This window comes from Oncorhynchus keta, chromosome 2 (assembly GCF_023373465.1).
Source record: "Oncorhynchus keta strain PuntledgeMale-10-30-2019 chromosome 2, Oket_V2, whole genome shotgun sequence".
Classification (NCBI taxonomy): Eukaryota; Metazoa; Chordata; class Actinopteri; order Salmoniformes; family Salmonidae; genus Oncorhynchus; species Oncorhynchus keta.
Window position 1 is genome coordinate 38170017 of NC_068422.1, and position 23905 is coordinate 38193921.

The 23905-nt window shown below is 38.9% G+C and overlaps 1 protein-coding gene across 1 annotated transcript in view; it reads left to right on the plus strand.

Annotated features, from left to right (window-relative positions):
- The window catches only part of LOC118400139 (VPS10 domain-containing receptor SorCS1-like), a 96742-nt gene that overhangs the window by 51718 nt on the left and 21119 nt on the right, over nt 1-23905 (plus strand). Inside the window, exons 10-22 of the mRNA XM_035796671.1 lie at nt 1611-1757; nt 1850-1952; nt 3874-3950; nt 4319-4410; nt 4617-4724; nt 5043-5160; nt 6036-6169; nt 20415-20528; nt 20718-20889; nt 22594-22780; nt 22948-23081; nt 23267-23390; nt 23633-23745. Coding sequence (XP_035652564.1) covers nt 1611-1757; nt 1850-1952; nt 3874-3950; nt 4319-4410; nt 4617-4724; nt 5043-5160; nt 6036-6169; nt 20415-20528; nt 20718-20889; nt 22594-22780; nt 22948-23081; nt 23267-23390; nt 23633-23745 — 1623 coding nt within the window. The remainder of the gene's footprint in view (nt 1-1610; nt 1758-1849; nt 1953-3873; nt 3951-4318; nt 4411-4616; nt 4725-5042; nt 5161-6035; nt 6170-20414; nt 20529-20717; nt 20890-22593; nt 22781-22947; nt 23082-23266; nt 23391-23632; nt 23746-23905) is intronic.

The following is a 23905-nucleotide window of genomic DNA, read 5'->3' on the forward strand; positions in this document are numbered from 1 at the left end:
ATTATACACTACTGGTCAAAAGTTTTAGAACACCTACTCATTCAAGGGTTATTAATAGTTTTTTACTATTTTCTACGTTGTAAAATAGTAGTGAAGACATCAAAACTATGAAATAGAACATATGGAATCATGTAGTAACCAAAAAAAGAGTTAAACAAATCAAGATTCTTCAAATAGCCACCCGTTGCCTTGAAGACAGCTTTGCACACTCAGGTGGTCACCGGGAATGCATCTCAATTAACAGGTGTGCCTTCTTAAAATATCATGTGTGAAATGTCTTTCCTTCTTAATGCATATGAGCCAATCAGTTGTGCTGTGACAGAGGGGGGGACCAAGTCCATATTAGGGCAAGAACAGCTCGAATAAGGAAAGAGAAACAACAGTCCGTCATTACTTTAAGATATGAAGGTCAATCAATATGGAACATTTCAAGAACTTTGAAAGTTTCTTCTAGTGCTCTCGCAAAAACCATCAAGCGCTATGATGAAACTAGCTCTCATGAGGACAGCCACATTAATGGAAGACCCAGAGTTACCTCAGCTGCAGAAGATATGTTCATTAGAGTTACCAGCCTCAGAAGTTACATCTCAAATAAATGCTTCACATAGTTCAAACACATGTGAATCAGGCCTTCATGGTCGAATTGCAGCAAAGAAACCACTACTAAAGGACACAAATAATAAGAAGAGACTTGCTTGCCAAGAAACACCAGCAATGGACATTAGACCGGTGGACATTTGTCCTTTGGGCACCTCCAGGCTGTGTAAGGGCTATTTTACCAAGAAGGAGAGTGATAGAGTGCTGCATCAGATCATCTGGCCTCCACAATACCCTGACCTAAATCAAATAGAGATGCCTTGGGATGAGTCGGACTGTAGGGTGAAGGAAAGTAGCCAACAAGTTCTCAGCATATGTGGGAACATTCCAGGTGAAGCTGGTTGAGAGAATGCCAAGAGTGTACAAAGCTGTCATCAAGGCAAATGGTGGCTATTTGAAGAATCTCAAATATAAAATGTATTTTGATTTGTTAAACGCTTTTTTAGTTACTACATGATTCCATATGTGTTATTTCATAGTTTTGATGTCTTCACAATAATTCTACATTGTCGAAAATAGTAAAAATAAAGAAAAACCCTTGAATGAGTTGGTATTATAAAACTTTTGACCGGTAGTGTACGTTTGGGCTGCATCCCAGCCTGATACGGCAACTCCACCGTCGCAGACCGCAAGACGCTACAGAGGGTGGTACTCTCAGCCGAACCCACGATTAGGTGCACATTGCTTACCCTCCAGGACACTTACAGAACCAGGTGTCACAGGAAGTCCAAAAAGATCATCAGGGACACCAGCCCCCAAGCCATGGCTTGTTCTCCCCATTTCCATCACTCAAATGCAGACAGTATAGGGGCATCATGTCAAAAACTGGCCAAATGCTTCTACCCCCAGACCACCACTAGTCTGAAACGTTCCCCAAAATAGTGTTCCCTGTCATAAATGCTATTATGTACAGAATACTTCACTTTCACCTCAAAACTAGGGCTTCAGCTGTACTTATGTTTGAATAATTTACAGTTGAATTTTTTTTTCATGTCGTTTCTCAATGTTCCTAGGTAGCAGGGATAAAAGGGGTGTTCTTGTCAAATAAAGTTGTTGAGGGCCAAGTGAAAACGTTTATCACTTACAATAAGGGGCGAGACTGGCATCTTCTACAGGCTCCAACCACTGATCTGAAGGGAACCAGACTCTACTGTGTACAGGTGAGTCTGCTATTGAAAGTGGCCAATATCTGAAAACCTATAACTGTTTTTGTCTATAAACCACATTATGTTTTTTTTTTTTTGATTTTCAGCCCTACTGTTCATTACACCTGCATCTCCATGTGTCTGACAACCCGTACACGTCTGGAAACATAGTCAGTAAGGAATCAGCTCCAGGAATTATCGTAGCATCAGGTAGGCACTATTTGAAATGTTTAGCTGTGTCTTTTGTTTATTTTTATCCTCATTAGCAATTACCACAGGGACCTCTGCTCTCCTTAATTATGGCTGCAGGGGAAGTATTGAGTAGCTTGGATGAAAGGTGCCCATAGTAAACAGCCTGCTCCTCAGTCATGGTTGCTAATATTTGCCTATTATTATTATTATTGGATAGAAAACACTCTGGAGTTTCTAAAACTGTTTGAATTATTTCTGTGAGTATAACAGAACTCATATAGCAGGCAAAAACCTGAGAAATTCCACTTTCTGTTTGGATTTTTTTCTGGGGGTGGCAGATTTTCAACTAAGCTCTTCTCATTGAAATTACAGCAAGATATGGATGAGTTTTCACTTGCTACGCCTTCCACTAGATGTCAACAGTCAATAGAACTCGGTCTGATGACTCTAATGTGAAGGGGGGTCGAATGAGACAGGAAATAGTCACCACTGCCACGAGTTGACCATGCTTTCAGCATGCGCGTTCACACGGGAATAACCTGCGTTCCACCGCTCATCTGAAGTCATTCTAATTCTCCGGTTGGGGAACGTTATTCAAGATATATGTAAACAACACTCTAAAGATTGATTCAGTACATCGTTTGACATGTTTCTACTGACTGTTACGGAACTTTTGGACATTTCGTCACGTTATAGTGGACGCACTTTGTGACTTTGGAATTGTTTACCAACTGCGCTAACCAAAGTAGCTAATTGGACATGAATAACGGACATTTTCGAACAATTCAAGCATTTATTGTTGACCTGGGATTCCTAGGACTGCATTTTGATGAAGTTCATCAAAGGTAAGGAAACATTTATCATGTATTTTCTGGTTTCTGTTGACTCCAACATGGCGGCTAATTTGGCTATTGTTCTCAGCTCCGTCTCAGACTATTGCATGGGTTGCTTTTTCTGTAATGTTTTTTTTAAAATCTGACACAGCGGTTGCATTAAGGAGAGGTATATCTATAATTCCATGTGTATGACTTGTATTATCATCTACATTTATGATGAGTATTTCTGTTGAAACGATGTGGTTATGCAAAACCACTTGTTGTTTTTGGAACTAGTGAATATAATGCGCCAATGTAAACTCAGATTTTTTTATAGGGTTAGGGTTAAATATGAACTTTATCAAACAAAGCATGCATGCATTGTGTAACATGAAGTCATATGAGTGTCATCTGATGAAGATAATTAAAGGTGAGTGATTCATTTTATCTCTATTTCTGCTTTTTGTGACAGCTATATTTCACTGGAAAATGGCTGTGCTTATTGTGGTTTGGTGGAGACCTAACATAATCGTTTGTAATGCTTTCACTGAAAAGCCTATTTGAAATCGGAGACTTTGGTGGGATTAGCAACATGATTCGCTTTAAAATGATATAAGACACATGTATGTTTGAGGAATTGTAATTATGATATTTCTGTGGTTTGAATTTGGCGCCCTCTATTTTCACTGGTAGTTGTCATATCGATCCCGGTAGCGGGATTGCAGCCATAAAAGGTTTTAAGGTTCACAATTTGCAGTGGTTGCTCAACTCTTACACTGCTCCTTTTCTACCCTTAAAGACCTCTTTCATCTTTAACTCTGTTCCCCAAGTAAATGGTGAGATTCTGGCTTAAAACATTTTAGTCAGCTCCGTTTGATCTGTAAATTTGATCTGTCAATCTGCCAGATGTTTGGCAAAAGCAGATACAGAAGAAAGAGTTTGAATTTCTGAATCTCTGTTTTTGGCTGAGTAAATACTCCCTTTATAGGAGAGCTGTAGCCTGTGGAAGAATAATTTCATCTGTATTTTTATTTCATTGTGCATGACATATATTTTAATGTGTGTTAAGAAGGCATATAATGAAAGTGTTGACACTATAACTATGCTCTGCTTTTTACATCTAGGTACCATTGGGCCCGAGCTTACCGCCTATAATGTCAGCATTTTCATCACCTCAGATGCTGGCAACACTTGGAGAGAGGTACTGTGACTGAAAGAGACAGGTGCCACTGAAATGTGACACAAATCCGAAACAACACGTAGAAGAAAATATCAATCTGCTTTATAATTTGGAAACTCTGGATGCATAATGCATGATATTGTTTGCATTACCCTTGATCACATGCCATGTATACTGGTTTAAGGAAGATGTTATTATTTTTTCCATAGAACTTCTCAGGAGCTGATAATATTGGATGTTTTCTCCTTAAAAAATCAAATGTAATATGTGGCTGTGTTACATGATACAGAAGAATAGCAGTAGCCTACAGTGATACAAATCCATCACTCATCACAAGTATGCACATCACGGACCTTTGAAAATGTGATGAAATCCTGTCCTGTTTGTAGGTATTTGAGGAGGAGTATAGCGTCCTCTTTCTTAACCAGGGTGGTGCCCTAGTGGCCATTCGACACACACCTCTCCCCATCAGACATATCTGGTATTTTTTCCTTTAACATTCAACTTCCGTGCATACTGTTACAGTATCAACATTGAATTACATTTGTCTATAAATGTTTTATGGACTGTATTATGTAAGCATTGAACGTCCACCTAATGTTAGCGTTACAGTACAATCTATTCTATGCATGGTGAGGGTTCCACGTGAGCCATGCATGAGAGCCAACATGTTGTTTCTCCATCCAGGCTGAGTTTTGATGAGGGAAAACGCTGGAACAAATACAGCTTCACCCCCTCTCCTCTCTATGTAGACGGAGTCTTAGGAGAGCCAGGGGAAGACACCCTCATCATGACGTAAGAATCTAAACAGATACTCTATGGTTAATAGTATGCATTTTGCAATGTGTTGAAAGTTTAATGGACGTTTTGAAAAGAAAGAGTTTGTTTCGAACGTAGTGAAAAACATGTACTCGCTGTCAGAAGTTAGACACTTTTTTTTATTTATTTTCCCTTTTTACTCTTCTGAGTCATTGTACAAAATCCCTTGTGGTTAGTTTAGGCAGCCTTTCATCTCCCACTTGTATGATTAAAAGGTATTTTACTTAATACATTTTAGCTAGCGACCCTTTTTTTCAGACATTTTTCACCATCCTTTACTTTTTGTGTTTGCAGAATATTTGGCCATTTCAGCCATCGTTCTGAGTGGCAGCTTGTCAAACTAGACTTCAAGGCCATCTTTAACAGAAGGTGTAACACAGACGACTATCAGACCTGGCAGTTACACAATGATGTAAGAGCAGCCACTTTGATACATTTGTGATGGATTTGGGCACTTTATTTCAATGGAATACAGTATGATGAGAGATGTCCTACCACACCCATTTTCTGTCTCAAATTTGTCTCAAAATTATGGATACTTTCTATGTATTCACTTTCAGAACAAATTAGCAATTATACACATTTTCATGTACTTTAAAAAACTATATATTAAAAGAACTTCATCACTCAGAGGCTTTTCTTTGAAACTGTTACATCGTATCACGCCTCGGGATAGGACCCAGATGCAGACACAGGAGACGGATAGTACAGTTCTCAGATATTTATTGTAAACACGGGGCAGGTAAAGAGCAGGTCAAGGACAGGCAGGGGTTCATAATCAGGCCAGAGTCAGGCAGGTGCAGGACGGCAGGCAGGCTCGGGGTCAGGGCAGGCAACGGTTCGTAATTAGGTCAGAGTCAGGCAGGTGCAGGACGGCAGGCTGGCTCGGGGTCAGGGCAGGCAACGGTTCGTAATTAGGTCAGAGTCAGGCAGGTACAGGACGGCAGGCAGGCTCGGGGTCAGGGCAGGCAACGGTTCGTAATTAGGTCAGAGTCAGGCAGGTGCAGGACGGCAGGCAGGCTCGGGGTCAGGGCAGGCAGAATAGTCAGAACCGGAAAACCTAGGAAACTAAACTTGAGAAAAAGGAAGACGGGAAAGCACGCTGGTAAGACCTGACAGACAAGACAAACTGGCATCAGACAAACAGAGAACAAAGGTATAAATACACAGGGGATAATGGGAACACCTGTAGGGGATGGAGACATGCACAAAGACCAAAGTCCAAAAATAAAGTAAATTCTGAAATGTTCTAGTTAATTATTTCAAATAATACATTATTTCTCACAGGGTAAAGTCTGCATTATGGGAGTGAAGAGAATCTTTCATAATCTGAAGCCCGACACCAGATGTGTCAAAACCAGAGATCAGTACATCTCCCAGATGTCAGACTCCTGTCCATGCACCGAGGCTGACTTTGAGTGGTGAGGAGACTACTGGCTGAAACTGTCGATAATACATAACATTCAATTAAATTCCATACAGTCTATATTAATCCTTTCAGTGGCAATTTAAGAAGGCATCATTGGAGCACAATAACACGATGACATGCTGTTTATCATTGTATTCATATAATCATTGACACTAACTACCCTAGACACAGTTAAAAGTAGTTTTGGGGATAAGATCAAGAAGGCAGTTAGACATCTCTATCTCCATTGTGAAGTAGAAGTTTCACAACCTTCAGCATACAGTTCCGTGATCGGTTGGGTCTGTCCAGGTCCATCTTTAACCATGTTTATACCTGGTTCTAACATGCACCCTGATTTTGTCCACATTTTGATTCCAACACCGTTGTTCATCCTTTATCCGCTCAATGATCTGTCTTGTGTTCAACTTCTTTAACTCTGGACAAGTTAAGATAGTGTTATTTGTCATCACAGTGATGAAAGTATGGCTAGGGTTTGGAAGGGGCCTTAGATTGAGCAGGCTCCTAGGAGCTTACATATTCACTGGTGTTGAGGATTGAAGTGGACCTCTCCTTTAGTCTAGTGGAGGCACATATGTATGTGACATTGCTAGAAGGCCACATATCTGCTTGATAAGCATTTCGCTACACTACAAGCATTTCGCTACCCTCGCATTAACATCTGCTAACCATGTGTATGTGACAAGCTAGGCTGTCAAGTCAGGTAAGGTCAAAACAGTACTCCACAAATTTATCGCAGTAGTCCTGTGCCATCTTGCTCAAGAGTCAGTCGGCATCGGAATAAACAGTGGTTCCTCCTTTAATTAAAAGTTGCGTCATACTGCAGCACACCTTGCATGCTGCCGCAGCATTCTGTGGCACGTCATTTCATTCTCAGCCATTTTTTCTGTTACTGAAAGTTACTGCTAGTTTGATCACCAGAGGGCATCTTTGAAAAGCATTTGATAGTATTTCATATTGGCATTACCAGAGCGTTTAAAACCTTTTTTGTAATAACATAGTATATGGGATTGATTTTAAGAAATTTTGTTTAATTCATTTGATTAATATTATGGTGCTTCTATTCAGAGAAAAATGAAAAACCAAATCCTTTGTAGCAAAGATACACCCCTCTCAACTTACATGACGAACCACATATCTTAGGAACTCTTCACAAAGGGCCTTTTACTTGAGAAAGGAGTATCCCTTAGCCAGATTGCATTCGCTATAAATTATAGCTCAGTTTGGTCTCTAAAACGAGGTTCTAATCTCGTTCCTGGTACTTCATAGTACCAAAATATTACCTCATCCAAGGCATAACTCAATTGTCAACTCTATATACTCCCAAGTCTAGTAAACCCCCTCTTGACCCCACTCATGGATAAGCTCACTGAGGGGCGTGACTTGCGCACAGACATTGTAATTGCGCACAGACAAGTAATTGGTTCACCCTTAATCAATCCATCCTTCACATGGTTTAACAGATACATTCACATATCAAGACAATGTTCCATCCTGTCCTCTTCCCTTTCTGATATTCTGCATAGCACCAGAGACATGTAAAAAAACAAGCCTGTCCTCTCCCCTCTCTGGGCCCCAAATGACTGAGCCCCAGCTTCGAAAAAAGTGCAACTGCCAACACTATAGTCCAAAAGGATACATTCTAATGACAAGTATCTCACATAAGCATATTATATAAATAAAATATATTATTTATCTATGTTACCCAACTAATTCTGATTCATCCACCACATTAGACAACTTTGTTCCAATATTTCTGTAAATCAGTGATATTTATTCCCATAGTAATTCATTATGGATCCCCATAACTAAATCAACATCTGCATTTTGAAAGAGTATGTTTTTATCATTATTTTATAAACAAAATGTTTTTGTTTATTAGGCTACTGTGCAGTCTACAATACATACTGTAGTAAACATGGAAAAGTGCCTAATTCCTTACATAAGGGAGAGCAGGCCATGTCTGTACTACAGAATGCAGGGCACGCGGGAGATGGTATTATGTCATAGTTGTGATGTCTTCACTATGATTCTACAATGTATAAAATAGTTATTTTTAATTACATCCTGGAATGAGTAGGTGTGTCCAAACTTTTGACTGGTACTTGCTTAATTAATTAAATTAATATTATGGTGTTTCTATTCCATGAAAAACGAAAAACCCTCTGGGTTTCTGTTAGAATGGAACGGAAAATATGGCGCTCTACAACGTGACGGTTGGCAGTACAATACTGGGCTATTTAACCAAAGAATCCCTGTGTCGTGTGGACAAAAGACCGGGGTTCAATCCCTCGATGGGGAGGAAGGAGAGGCTGTGTTTGTTCTTAACTGATTCCATATGTGTTATTTCATAGTTGTGATGTCTTTACTATTATTCTACAAAGAAAATAGTACAAATATAGAAAAATCCTGGAATGAGTAGGTGTCCAAACTTTTGAATGGTACTTGCTTAATTAATTTGATTAATATTATAGTGATTCTATTCCATGAAAAATGCAAAACCCTCTGGGTTTCTGTTAGGATGGAATGGAAAATATGGGGCTGTATAATCTATTGGTTGACAGTACAGTACTGAGCTATTTAGCTAAAGAATCCCTGTGTCGTGCGGACGGGAGAATGACAGGAATAATCAAGTCAATAAACATTGGGTAGTTAGATAGCCTATAGTTAATATACTATTAAGTTTGATGTATAACTACTAACGTTAGGTAGATAGCTAACATACCGGCACATACTGCAGTAATGATATGCTATGTGGTTCGTAAGGACAGCATAGCTACCAAATTGTCAGACAACATAACGTGTAAGGTAACTCATTTGTAATGTCATTACTTTATTACATAGAGTGCGTCCTCGCGGAAGCTTGCTACTCAATCAACTCCGCGGCTTGAGCATGCTTTTGGTGCTCTGTCAGTAGCGTTGTAACGCTCGTTGACGGTGGAAAGAAGAGTGGACCAAAGCGCAGCGTGGAAAGTGTTCATGATATTTATTTTCAAGATACACTCAAACAAAAATAACAAATAAAAAAATCCGAAAGCGAACAGTTCCGTCAGGCACAGACACTAAACAGAAATAAACACCTCACACAACCCAAAAGGAAAATCACAACTTATATATGATCCCCAATCAGAGACAACATGCTTTTGGTGCACTGTCAGTAGCGTTGTAACGCTCGTTGGAAGGAAGAGTGGACCAAAGCGCAGCGTGGAAATTGTTCATGATATTTATTTTCAAGATACACTCAAACAAAAAACGACAGCTGCCTCTGATTGGGAACCATACTCAGACAAAAACACTCCCTGCTTGTTTCATTTGAACTCGTGCACAATTATCAGTTTATTATTTGGTTTATATTGCCCATTCATTGTCAGTTAGAGACAGTAGTGCATTGGGACCCAAAAGCATTATCAGTGCTCAAACTCCCGCTTGGTTATTGTCAAATCAAATTGTTTTTTTTCTGAAAGCAACTTTTTTATTTTCAATCAAAAATAATTGTTATGAAAGCAAAAACAAGGCTTGAAAGGAAAAAAAATGTTTTGCAATCAAATATTTTGTAATAGAGCTCAGAACTTGATGCATTTATTCCCCAAAAATATTTAGAGAACAAAACATGTATTGTAAAACAAAATTTAATTTAGTTATCAACCACCCTACATTTTGGCAATTTTTTGAGAATCAGTTTGGCTACAACCAATACTGTTCAGCGTTATATAGCAGACACCTACGAAGAAGGACTGTGTAAAAATGGTATCTCAGGTAAGCAGCACTGGGTGTTCTTCTGTCCAGCTTTTACATAGCTAGTAGTTAGCTCCTATGATTCAGTGTCGGTTCATAACATTCTACTATATTACATAGAAACATACCGTAGAATGATAAATCATGCTATTATTTTTGTCAACCTAACAAAAAGCATTTAGCTATGAACGCCTGTTCTAGCCATTTTCAATTGAATTAATCTAACTTTCTTTCATGACAACTCATAAGCAGGCCATGTCCTATTTGTTTTATAGTCGATAATAATCATATTTCATGACAGTGTAACGGATAGCTTTTTTTACAGAAGGATGAAAGAACATAATATGTCTGTCAGGGAATGCTTTTCTGATATGTCAGATGAAGAGTTAGACCAGAAAGTCAGCGCCATTAAGGCAAGGATACCCCATGCGGTCTTTAGAATGGTCAAAGGAAGTCTCAGAGCAATGGGCCATCATGTACAATGGTGAAGAGTTGTAGGTGGTGCAGGTATCATTGCCAGAATGATCCAGCTTTGTTGCATTGCTCGGCAAAAATACTCTGTTTCTGTACACCTGTCTCTCGTCCACATTGATACAAATCAAAAATTGGGTACTAAGGTACTAAGATGTATAATGTCTCCATCAAATCTAAGTTATTTTACCTTTTTTATTCTTACTTATTCCTTGACAAATGTTCAATGATGTATGAAATTGGAGTTGTTCTTCATCAACTGGTAATTCATAAATAATGAAGCAGGTTAATAGGGTAAACATTTCACTTTTAATTCCAATGCTTTTTTTCAAGATATAACAGGTAAGTATATTATTTTTCATACATATTGCATATTTCCCATCACCTAATGAACAACCACAATACCAGTCTGGTGTTAAGCTTTCTGTGCTGTATTGTTTTCATATCTACATAGAATAAGCTATTTTCTTTACTTTTAGAATGTTGAGCTGATCAACAGGTCAAAAATGTAGATATTGCCAGATGTTCACTGTCCGTGGAACAGGCTGTGGAACCTTTATTGCTGGCAAAAGTGTCCATAACCAGAGGTAATTAAACTGTTCTGTGTTCTTTTTCTCTCTTCCTCGCTGCCTGTCTTGTTGTACATGGAACCTGTTTCACATGCACAGTTTGGAGGAAGAAGGATACACTGTTGAATTCTATCCACCTCTTCTGTGTGGGATATGTGTCCCTACCTCATCTGTGGGCAGATCTGCAGCATTTTACAGAGATCTAGAATAATCACCCTTTAAGTGCAGAACTGAACCTGACACCTCACCAGCTGCATATCAGAATGCACATTTTTGTTTTTGCCTTATCACTACACAGCTGATTCAAATGATCAAGTCATCATCAAGCTTCAAGTAGTATGTATGTCTAATAATGACATTATCTTCTATTTTTCAGCATAAAGTACTCTTTGGCCACTTAGTGTGGACACCAGATGAGACCACACACACACACGATAACAGTCTCTCTCCTTCACTTCCTCCCTCTCCCCCTTCTCCCTAAATCCTCTAGGTTATATTAGCTGTGTTGGTTAACCCCTCCCGCATCTGAACTGGCTGACACAGAGGGCACAGAATGATCATAGGTGAGAGGTCAGGTCAACAGGAAGTATTATTATTACATTGAAATACAGAGATAGAGATGTAGTAGTCCCAGAGTTATTGATCCAAGGTCAGTTTTGCATTTCACCTCCTGATGATTATGATGACGGACTGTGGTAGAATAAAAAAAACAAGGCTTAATCAAGTTCTCTCTCTATCAATCTGTCTCTCGTCTGCAGGTATGTTTTGATGTGAGAGAGGAAGCCAGTCCTGTCATCGCCACCTCACCTGCTCTTAAGATAACCTTCAGGTCAACTGGGGGCCCAATGCTGGTTAGGAGACACCGCTAGAGACACTGTAATTGTGATGAACTGAGAGAATATTAGGGTAGCACTGTAATTCATTAATCATATGCTGTCTGCCTCTGTTCTTACCTCTTTTCCATTCTGTCTCCTACACCTCTCCCCACCTCATCTTTCTTCCTTGTTTTATAATGCACACCATATGTGCATTGAAGTACAGATTGAACTTGTATTTATAATATAACATTACAATGATCATAATTATAACACCTGTATAATGAACTTTTTTCAATAAAGTGTTTCACATTCTTCACTGGTTGAAATTAAGTATCTCATTGAAATGCTATCCTGCGTCTTCAGATTAATGCAGATGAAGGGAGTTAGATATGCATTGTTTATTTTCTGTATATATGAATTACAAATCAGCCTTTACTTAAATCATGTTTCTAGTCTGTTGCGTAGTTACAATGTGTAATCATTGATTTCCCAGGAGCAGGAGCAGGAGTGGTAAACACTGTTGAAGTGTATAATTGTAATACATACTGTACATGCAGACACAGCATCATTCAAAGAATGGAGATTGATACACCTGGTATTGGATATGACTGAAAAAGAATGTCTCATAGAGTCATATCTGAACCACACCTTTATTTTCCAAGGAAGAGTTCATGATCAGTGAATATATTCAATGTACAGGCTACAATGTGGGGGGGATCTCATACATGGTAATAACTACAGTACATGTTTATAGGACTTGCATCCTTGGCACAATAAAGTTATTATAGTCTACTCAATACATAGGCTTCATTAATGCCATTCAGACTTGAAGTTGATACAACAGCTATGATAGCTGAGGTTCATAGATTGGTATGAATATTAGTTCAGAACCTAACATTTTAGGGTCCATACACAGATCGGCTACATAATATAGCTAGCTACACATCCATAGGCATACAGTTATTTTTATCCTCCACTACACAATAAGCAAGTAAATTGCACGGCAAGGCAAGCATACACAATTGTACATTCAATTTGCAGTAAATGCTTAATCTAGCTAGGTTCTTTACATCCACGGTTTCCCAAGACGACAGCCTGGTTTTTTCAGGAGTCCCTAAAACATTAAACAACACGAATTACAATGTCGTACTGTACTCATATCATAACACCAGCGAGCTAGCTGGCTAATGTTAGCTAGTCAGTTAACTTGCTAAATTGCGATTTTCGTAAATGAACGTTATGACAAAAAAGTTGGCACAATCCACATTAACATATTCTTCTCAATTGTACATTTTTAGCTTGACTCGTTATGACGTTATAACTACTTACATCTGCTTCGCCGTAATGTTTTGTCAGCCATCTTTGTTGAAGAAAGCTCCAGGGACGGGTGGCACGCGTAAAAGTCATCATTGGAACCACTCGATATGATTGGTTATATAAAAACCTTCGGACCCAAATGCATAATGAGAGCTCTAACTCCCCCTTGTGGTGATCTGGAGTAATGACGCCGTGACGCTAGGTATCTCTAACTCCCACGGTGTACGCTCAACTTTTAAAGGAGGAACCACAGTACATCTGTACCTGTAGCCGTTCTGCCCCTCAAGAGTTCTAAGCATGTTTACCAGTGTGTAGATAGACAGTGCGAAGGCATCGGAGGCTTCTGTGTCTCCAAACTCGACAGTGGGTTCAGAATGGTGCCACGTTCAGAATCTCACATTGGACGAGTTGGTTTACATACATGTGAGTGGTTACAGGATTAGGCGTTTGACACTAATTCCTACTTCACAGTAGGGAATTATTTTTTATTAGAAAGGCTTTCTTGAACGTGAACGTTCATGTGCCTTAAAGAGTGACTGCCCTTAAAAAGCAGCTAATCCTTTTGAAAATGGCCTATGATATAAGTCAAAAACACTTATTTGAGTGTCAAAATGTACTACAAAGTTTTAAATAGGATCATTTTGGTCATAAACTCAGTCTGTTCTACAACAGAGATTGGAACCTCAGTGCATCACAACGAGTAAAGTAAGGTTGGGAATGGATTACAATTATGTAAACAAATCATGCCCCCTTTTGCCAATTCCACATGCAAATCGCCCCTCCTCCCACTTCGCTTCCCTTCATTGAGGGGGTTTGATTCATCTGTCCCTGGCACCCTGTTAGGCATGTTTTGCTTGCATTTGGTTTGGAACTGGGCTGCCTTCCAAGCGTGAGCCAGATGCCCCGTTCAAAGCCGATGACGGAGTAATGTAATTAGCACGTGTTGTAATGAGTGGGATTGTGTTTTCACATGCAAACGTGATTGCTTTTGATAACAACGCTTTATCTGCCTTCCAAATGGAAACTAGTTCAAACATATGCACTGAAGAAAAATATAAACGCAACATACAGAAGTGTCAAAGATTTGACTGAGTTACAGTTAAGGATATCGGTTAATTTCTATGAATTCATTTGGCCCAAGTCTATGGAATTCACATTACTGGGAATACAGGCAAGCATCGGTTACAGATACCTTTAAATGTGTAGGGGCGTGGATCAGAAAACCAGTCAGTATCTGGTGTGACCACCACTTGCCTCACGCAGCGCGACACATCTCCTTCGCATAGAGTTGATCTGGCTGTTGATTGTGGCCTGTGGAACGTTGTCCCACTCCTCTTCAATGGCTGTGTGAAGTTGCTGGATATTGGCGGGAACTGGAACACTCGATCCAGATCATCCCAAACATGTATGCAGACCATGGAAGAACTGGGACATTATCAGCTTCCAGGAACTGTGTACAGATCCTTGCGACATAGGGCCGTGCATTAACATGATTTGATGGCGGCGGATGAATGGAATGACAGTGGGCCTCAGGATCTCATCACGGTATCTCTGTGCATTCAAATTGCCATCGATAAAATGCAATTGTACTCTTTGTCTGTAGCTTAACGCCTGCCCATACCATAACCCAATCGCCACCATGGGGTACTCTGTCCACAATGTTGAAATCAGCAAACCGCACACCCACAAAAAGCCATACACTGCTGTCTGCCATCTAACCGGTACAGTTGAAACCGGGATACATCTGTTAAGAGCACACTTCTCCAGCGTGCCAGTGACCATCGAAGTTGAGCATTTACCCACTTTACTCGGTTACGATGATGAACTGCAGTCATGCCAAGACCCTGTTGAGGACGACGAGCATGCAGTTGAGCTTCCTGGGGGGGTTTCGGACAGTTTGTGCAGAATTTCTTCAGTTGTGCAAACCCACAGTTTCATAAGCTTGACTTCATCCACATTTTTTTTATGTTACAGCCTTATTCTAAAATTGATTCAATTGTTTTCTTTCCTCCATCACTCTACACATAAAACCCCATGATGACAAAGCAAAAACTGATTTTTAGAAAATTTTGCAAATGTATAACATTTTTAAAACTGAAATATCACATTTACATACACTGTAAGTAAAGTATTCAGTCCCTTTACTCAGTACTTTGTTGAAGCACCTTTGGCAGCGATTACTGCCTTGAGTCTTCTTGGATATGACACTACAAGCTTGGTAGACCTGTATTTGGGGAGTTTCTCCCATTCTTCTCTGCAGAGCCTCTCATGCTCTGTCAGGTTGGATGGGTAGCGTAGCTGCACAGCTATTTTCAGGTCTCTCCAGAGATGTTCGATCAGGTTCAAGTCCAGGCTCTGGCTGGGCAACTCAAAGACATTCAGAGACTTGTCCCGGAGACACTCCTGCAATGTCTTGGCTGTGTGATTTGGAGGCCACTGTGTTCTTGGGGACCTTCAACGCTGCAGAAATGTTTTGGTACCCTTCCCCAGATCTGTGCCTCAACACAATCCTGTCTCAGAGCTCAACAGACAATTCCTTTGACCTCATGGCTTGGTTTTTGCTCTGACATGCACTGTCAACTTTGGGATCTTACATAGACAGGTGTGTCTTTCCAAGTCATGTTCAATCAATTGAATTTACCACAGGTGGAGTCCAATCAAGTTGTAAAAAGGATGATCAATGCAACCAGGATGCACCTGAGTTAAATTTCGAGTCTCATAGCAAAGGGTCTGAATACTTATGTAAATAAGGTATTGAGTATAACTTTTTTTGTACATGTTAAAACATTTGTTTTAAATGTTGCTTTGTCATTATTGGATGTTGTGTGTAGATTGATGAAGATGTAATGTAACAAAATGTGAACAAAGCGAAGTGGTCTGTATGTACATACAGTGCGGCAAAAAGTATTTAGTCAGCCACCAATTGTGCACGTTCTCCCACCTAAAAAGATGAGAGAGGCCTGTAATTTTCATCATAGGTACACTTCAACTATGACCGACAAAATTAGAAAGAAAAATCCAGAAAATCACATTGTAGGATTTGCAAATTATGGTGGGAAATAAGTCTTTGGTCAATAACAAAAGTTTATCTCAATACTTTGTTATATACCCTTTGTTGGCAATGACAGAGGTCAAACGTTTTCTGTAAGTCTTCACAAGGTTTTCACACACTGTTGCTGGTATTTTGGCCCATTCCTCCATGCAGATCTCCTCTAGAGCAGTGATGTTTTGGGGCTGTTGCTGGGCAAGACGGACTTTCAACTCCCTCCAAAGATTTTCTATGGGGTTGAGATCTGGAGACTGGCTAGGCCACTCCAGGACCTTGAAATGCTTGTTTGGGATCATTGTCATGCTGAAAGACCCAGCCACATTTCATCTTCAATGCTCTTGCTGATGGAAGGAGGTTTTCACTCAAAATCTCACGATACATGGCCCCATTCATTCTTTCCTTTACACGGATCAGTCATCCTGGTCCCTTTGCAGAAAAACATCCCCAAAGCATGATGTTTCATCCTGACCATATGACATTCTCCCAATCTTCTTCTGGATCATCCAAATGCTCTCTAGCAAACTTCAGACGGGCCTGGACATGTACTGGCTTAAGCAGGGGGACACATCTGGCACTGCAGGATTTGAGTCCCTGGCAGCGTAGTGTGTTACTGATGGTAGGCTTTGTTACTTTGGTCCCAGCTCTCTGTGGTTCTGGGATTTTTGCTCACCGTTCTTGTGATCATTTTGACCCCACGGGGTGAGATCTTGCGTGGAGCCCCAGATCGAGGGAGATTATCAGTGGTCTTGTATGTCTTCCATTTCCTAATAATTGCTCCCACAGTTGATTTCTTCAAACCAAGCTGCTTACCTATTGCATATTCAGTCTTCCCAGCCTGGTGCAGGTCTACAATTTTGTTTCTGGTGTCCTTTGACAACTCTTTGGTCTTGGACATAGTGGAGTTTGGAGTGTGACTGTTTGAGTTTGTGGACACGTGTCCTTTATACTGATAACAAGTTCAAACAGGTGCCATTAATACAGGTAACGAGTGGAGGACAGAGGAGCCTCTTAAAGAAGAAATTACAGGTCTGTGAGAGCCAGAAATCTTGCTTGTTTGTAGGTGACCAAATATTTATTTTCCACCATAATTTGCACATAAATTCATTAAAAATCCTACAATGTGATTTTCTGGATTTTTTTCTAATTTTGTCTGTGATAGTTGAAGTGTACCAATGATGGGAATTACAGGCCTCTCTCATCTTTTTAAGTGGGAGAACTTGCACAATTGGTGGCTGACTCAATACTTTTTTGCCCCACTGTATGTACATATTTACCTCAATTACCTTGTGCCCCTGCATATCGACTGTTACTCTGTTTAAATAGCGAAGTTATCGTTATGCATTGTGTATTTATTACTCGTGTTACTATTTTTCTACTATCTCTGCATTGTAAGTAAACATTCCACTGGTAGTCTACACCTGTTGTTTATGAAGCATGTGACAAATAACATTTGATTTGATTGGATACATTTTATATTACTGATATATTTACTAGTAAACTACCAGAATTTTGGTGACTTTATTATTTTGTTGTTCAATTTGATCACATGACATCTAATGGCCTTTTTGGGTACTTCAGATTATCTCTTTGTGGCTTTATCACATGTAAAATTAAAATTAAAAACTAATTAAATAAGATTTTTTTATACCTATCCTTAATCCATCAACTTAGTGAATTCAATTGGTGTTTAATATTAGGGTTTCAGCATGAAATATATATATTTATATTTTACACACTTGTTTATTTTACTATGTATTTGTTGTAAAAGTGTTGGGGCCAAACTGGTGGCAGTTGTGAAAAAAGTAAATGGAAAATAATGTCATTGTCATTGTTAATGCCATTGTTGATTAGATGCCTTCATAATTAAGCCTATTTTCTCTTGAACCATATGGTCTATCCACTAAAACACATAAAACATTGATACTATATATGACTAATGTATATATTTTTAAGTTATTCAAGTATAAATTACCAAATTTACCATAGATTGCCATCGACGGAACATAGGCGGAATACGTTTTGCAAACCTACGTTTGCTTGAATGTGAGTATTTGAATATGTATTTGGTTTTTGTGAGTGTGTGTGTGTCACCGATGCTGTAATTTGTTTACTGGAACCAAACTTTTGATTCCAGCTAAAATACATCCAGCTAACATAAAAATGGCCTTTTTGCCTTTGTGCAGATTGCCATGTCTCATTTTCGATTTATTGAAAATTATACATTTTTCAAAGTATCTATATTTTTCAAACAAGCCTTGCAGAGCTGGCTACAATTTCAATTTCATCCCCCTGAAAAGATAGAATAAATATTACAACAAATATTATGGCTGAACTCAAATGTGCTGGTTGATAAAATACCTGTATTTATGGGAAAGATGTTTGAAAAGGGTACTTTGTTCTTAAATTACATTGTAAATTGTAATGATAGAGTTATGTCCTTCATGGTGTTATCAGAATTGTACGGGAAGGTCTGCTCAATCCAAGAGTACAACCAATTGACAGCATTAACCCAAAAATGGAGGAGGTGGGTGGCAGTGGGAGGAGGTAGGGAACTGGTCTGTCTGCCCAATATAAAGGATCAAAACTGGCGGAGGAATAAAAATAGCATAAATAGGAAAGTATACCAGTTTCATTTGAGGACCAGGATGTTGACAACTGTGCCATACTGATTGCAAAATAGCTGGGAAGAGAATTTTGATGTACTGATTCCATGGTACAGGGTGTATGAGTTGATATATAAAACAACGCAAGATTCAAGAATTCGTGCTTTTCAGCTAAAATTATGATATAGAATTCTTGCCACCAACAACATGTTGAATATTTGGAGCATAAAATCATCGAAGCTCTGCAGATTTTGTTGTGAGGATACAGAATCAATAGACCATTTATTTTGGTATTGCCCTCGGGTAGCCTGTTTCTGGTCTCAGGTTCAGGAATGGCTGAAAATGCATAGCATTGATCTAAAATTGACCCTAGAAATAGTACTGTTAGAAGATCGAACAGTCTTAGTAAAAGTATTTATCTTCAACTCGCAATCTGTAGATTCTATTCGATTAGATAGATTGAAATTGTACGTTATACATCATAGCATAGTTGAAAGATGTGTGTTGCGTCGAAACACGAAATGGGTGGCCAGCAGAGATAGATGGGATGGGCTGGGGAGGCTGAGGGTTGGTATGTGGAATTGGAGACAAGTGGGAGTGGAGTTGCTGTGTGAGAGAGAGAATGGATGGTAAAAAAAGGTCAACATGAAACAATAAAAGTACATTTGAATGACACTAAGTGGCAGTGTTTTTACAACTAATGCAGGTTTTCCTGAGGCTGATGCCGTGCAGGTGTTTGTATACATACATATACACACACTGTCATTCAAATAAACACATGCAAGAACACACACATACATGTAATTGTGCCAGACATGCACACAAACATATAAAGTAGGCATTGCTGTTACGATTTCAGTCGTCCTTGATGTCCTTTGTTTTAAATGTATTGTTATTATTTTTTTTATGTTGCATTGTTGTTTGCTGTTTTCTTCTGTCTTTTCATTTTTTCTCTTTAGTTCATTCTCTTGGATGTTGGTGCATTGGGGGGTTCTTTGGTGGTGGGGAATGGAATTAATTGTATTTTTATTTTTTATTCCGGGGGACTGTGGGAGGGGTCTCGAATGGTTGAGGGACAGCTATTGGGGAACTGTGGAGGGTTCGGGTGTCACAAGATTGTGATCATGAAAAAGGGAACTATGACATATATTTTATATCACTATCATGCACACACACCCTCACACATAAGTATGGCTCTGTTGCGGAAAGACTGATACATGTTTGATAGTGTCTTGATGCTGTATTGTTTGTCCTTCATGCTCTAATACTTTAATGTTATTCCTTACTTGTGTTTTTTGTAATAAATAATAATACAAAAACAATAAAACGTTTTTTAAAAATACTTTGAAAGGTTCACTGACATCCATCAATCAATCAATTAATCAAGTTTATATGATATCTGTTTACATAACATTTTCTTACAGAGCTCCAAAGCCAGTAAACAATATTAAACATATTTAGATGTTTTTTGTCTTCTTATGCTTATTTTGATGTCGAAACACACCAAACATAATACTATCAAACTATGTAATGATTGGTATTAAAAATCAAGTATTATTTTACAGTCTTAAAATGTTACCAATAAACCTTAAAAACAGACATCCACTTTCTATACTTAAAGCTTATTACTGATCTCAAGACTTGTAGCCTATTGATTTCTCTCTCCCACCCCAAATAGTGATTATGGCTTTGAGAGGCAGAGTGGTGGAGGATGCACCCCAGTCTTTTGGTTTGTTCCATCCTCCGTGTCCACAGACTGCACCACTGGGGACAGCTTCCTCAACACTACTGGGTATGGCAAATCTTCATTTAAACATTATGTACTGCTTAACTAGTCAGAAATGCACTCAGAATAACGTACAGTATTAGAGATCCCTTCAGCAAAGTTGACAGTATATTTTCTTGTTTTATTTCTTCATATGTATTTAAGATAGAGTATGGGCTGTCTAGATATTTATGTCTGTATGTGTGTATGTTGCAGATACCGTAAGGCTCTATCCAATAACTGCACTGCGGAAACCCTGGGGAAGTATAGCCCTATGAGCCAGAGGTGTCCTCGCCAGGCCCCGAGAGGTCTGCAGCTGGTCACCAGTGAGGGGACACTTACAGCCACCATGGGGGACAACGTCACCTTCCTGGTGTTTCTGGAAGAGGTAATGTCTGGAATATTTCTTTAGACATCTTATTGAAAGCATGTGCTGGGTCGTTCCACCAATTGGGTGCCTTTTGAGTAGCGTAACTTGGTGATACATTTTTAAAATAATAATCTGTCATAAAGAGCACATATTCAACTTAGATAACAAACATGTTTTGCCATTTCAAGAGGTTAATAAAAAAAGACAATAGCAAGTGCCTATTAAGTGCCAAGTAAAGTAACAGGGTTGACGATTTGGTCTTATCAGCCATAAATCCTCTTTTGACAGGGGTACGGAAGCTTGTTGTGTGCAACAGGGAGAGAAATTGAATGCAAGCTTCACCCCCAAAAAATGGCTAAACATTTGTAGTCTGTCAATCTATGTGCACAGACAGACATACACATGACAAGACATGCATGTACACATGGATTTTGTATTGTAGATACAGTATGTGATAGTAGAGTGGTCGCCTGAGGAAGCACACTTAATGTGTTGTGAAAAGTGATAAGAAATGTAATGCCATGTAATATTTTTTATTTTATATAACCGCATTAGTGTTGCTGGACATCCTTAATAAATACAAATGGGTAACAGGATTGATGTGTTATGCTCGACCCACTCAGTTTTCCACCACAAAACATGAGAAAATGGCAAAAAAAGAGTAGGACCAGCTCACCTGCTTGGACTTTAAAATGTTTTATATTTAAAAAAATGAATCATTTAAATAATTCCATATTAAAACGAGAGTTCAGTTCACGTAACAGGGTCGACCTTAAAATTATGAACAGGTAGTTTTTTTTTACGTTAAAAGTAATCACCAATCACATTAAATGAACTAGGGGTTTACAATTATGGAGACAACTTTGAGAAATGTTGGGTTAAGTGGGTTAAATCTTACAAGAAGTCACTGTTACGCTCGTTGAAAATGAATTAGACCAAGGTGCAGCGTGGTTGGCGAACATCTTACTTTTATTTAAAATGAACACTAAAAAAATACAAAAATACACCATGAACTTAAAGTTATGCAGGCTATACAGCAACTAACAAAAATCAAGATCCCACAAACTAAGGTGGACAACAGGCTGCCTAAGTATGATCCCCAATCAGAGACAATGATAGACAGCTGCCTCTGATTGGGAACCATACCTGGCCAAAAAAGAAATAGAACACATAGATTGCCCACCCTGGTCACACCCTGACCTAACCAAAATAGAAAATAAAACGGGTCTCTAAGGTCAGGGGGTGACAGTCACAGAGGGTGCACATGTCAAAATGCGAAATAAATCAGATTGATTACATTTTCCATGTGGTCTATATTAAAAGGCACTTCATTTAATATAACAGGCTGTTAAAATTCTAAATATCAAAGGGATCCAAAAGGCACTCATTTCGTGGTATGAATGGGCATGTTATGTATTTGTCGCCCTATAGTATACATTTACATATACATTGGTTTACTCTCAATCGTTAACCAATGGATTGAGATGAGCTGCAGTGCATCATGTTGTACATATTGTTGATTCGTAGAGCCTAGATTGTTGTTGTCAAACACTTGTAGCCATTGTCATATAACAGTTGTCACATATAACAATGTATTTCTACATGCAGGATATGTGTAGGATATACAAATAAATATATGAATATATGTATTTAAATTGTGTTAAACATGCACACTATGGGCATTTTAAAAAAATCTAATCATAAACATGTTTCCATTGGTAGAGTGATGGCTCCACAACAAGTATAACATTGGACTTTGGAGACGGGACGGCCATATCCTACGCTAACATCAGCTCCATAGAGGATGGAATCAAACATATATACAGTAAAGTGGGCATTTACCGAGTGGCTGCCACGGCACTCAACAGCCTGGGCTCTGAGAGAGTCTTACTATACCTACATGTTACCTGTAAGTGAAACAGCACATGAATGACTGATATAATTCATTTACTTTAGAATTACAGGTACTCTTTTGAACATTTCTACCTGTAAAAAAAACTCTGTTAATGATGTATCTGCAGTAGGAAAGGAATACACTTCCGTGAAAGGAAACACATCCATTTTATTTTATTGTAGGTCTACTTGAGCAAGTGCAGCTTTCAGCTCCCTCGGTGGTTGTTAGGAATGAAGCAGTGAATCTATCAACAGTCCTGAAGCCACGTTACGTTGGATCAGTCACCTACTACTGGTGGTTGAACAACCACACTGAGGTCAGTGAAGTATTCCACTATATCTTAAAACTTTACAGATTTACAGAACTTTACTTACCTCATTTACTATATTAATTGCAATATTGTGAATTGTACGGACAAACCCACCTTTAGTTTGTGACATTCTCTCTCTCTCTCTCTCTCTCTGTCAAACTCTATCACTCTGTCTTTTGTATGTGTGTTAGCCTGTTATGACTTTAGTGGGAGGAATGTCCTTCACCTTCTCAAAGGAGGGAACCCATACTGTCACCGTGCAAGTGTCAGTTGGTAACACCGTCCTTCAAGACAAAATAACAGTTGCTGTCTATGGTAAAGTATTTGAAATGACTCATCTCTAAATTGTTTGTCATTGTTGTCATATGTTTCTAACATTCAGTTGGTAAATGTTCTGTGATATAAAATACTGACTGTGATGCGACCAATAGAAGGTGATTTGATCATTTAGATGTTTAACATTTAATCATTTATAACCTCTTCTGATCTATTAACAGTTTCTCTCTTATTATCTAGCATCTATCGCCATTAAATGTGTGTCTTGTATTTTCCTGTAGAACATTTCAAGTCACACGTTTTAGCCTTCTCCTCTAATCTGGAGGCCTTCAATCCTGGTGTGCCTGAATGGAGGCAGGACATCAGTAGAGTGGTCAAGGACTCCATGGTCCAAGTGAGTTCTCCTGTACCAGCCCAGCCTCAGATCCAATTCGTACATATATGTACAAAATGTATTTCAGCAGATTTCGTGCGTTTTTGTGCATTTTTGTGTGGTTCAATTCATTTGAAAATGCACAAATTTATGTGCTAGTTAATTTGTGCGAAAAGACACA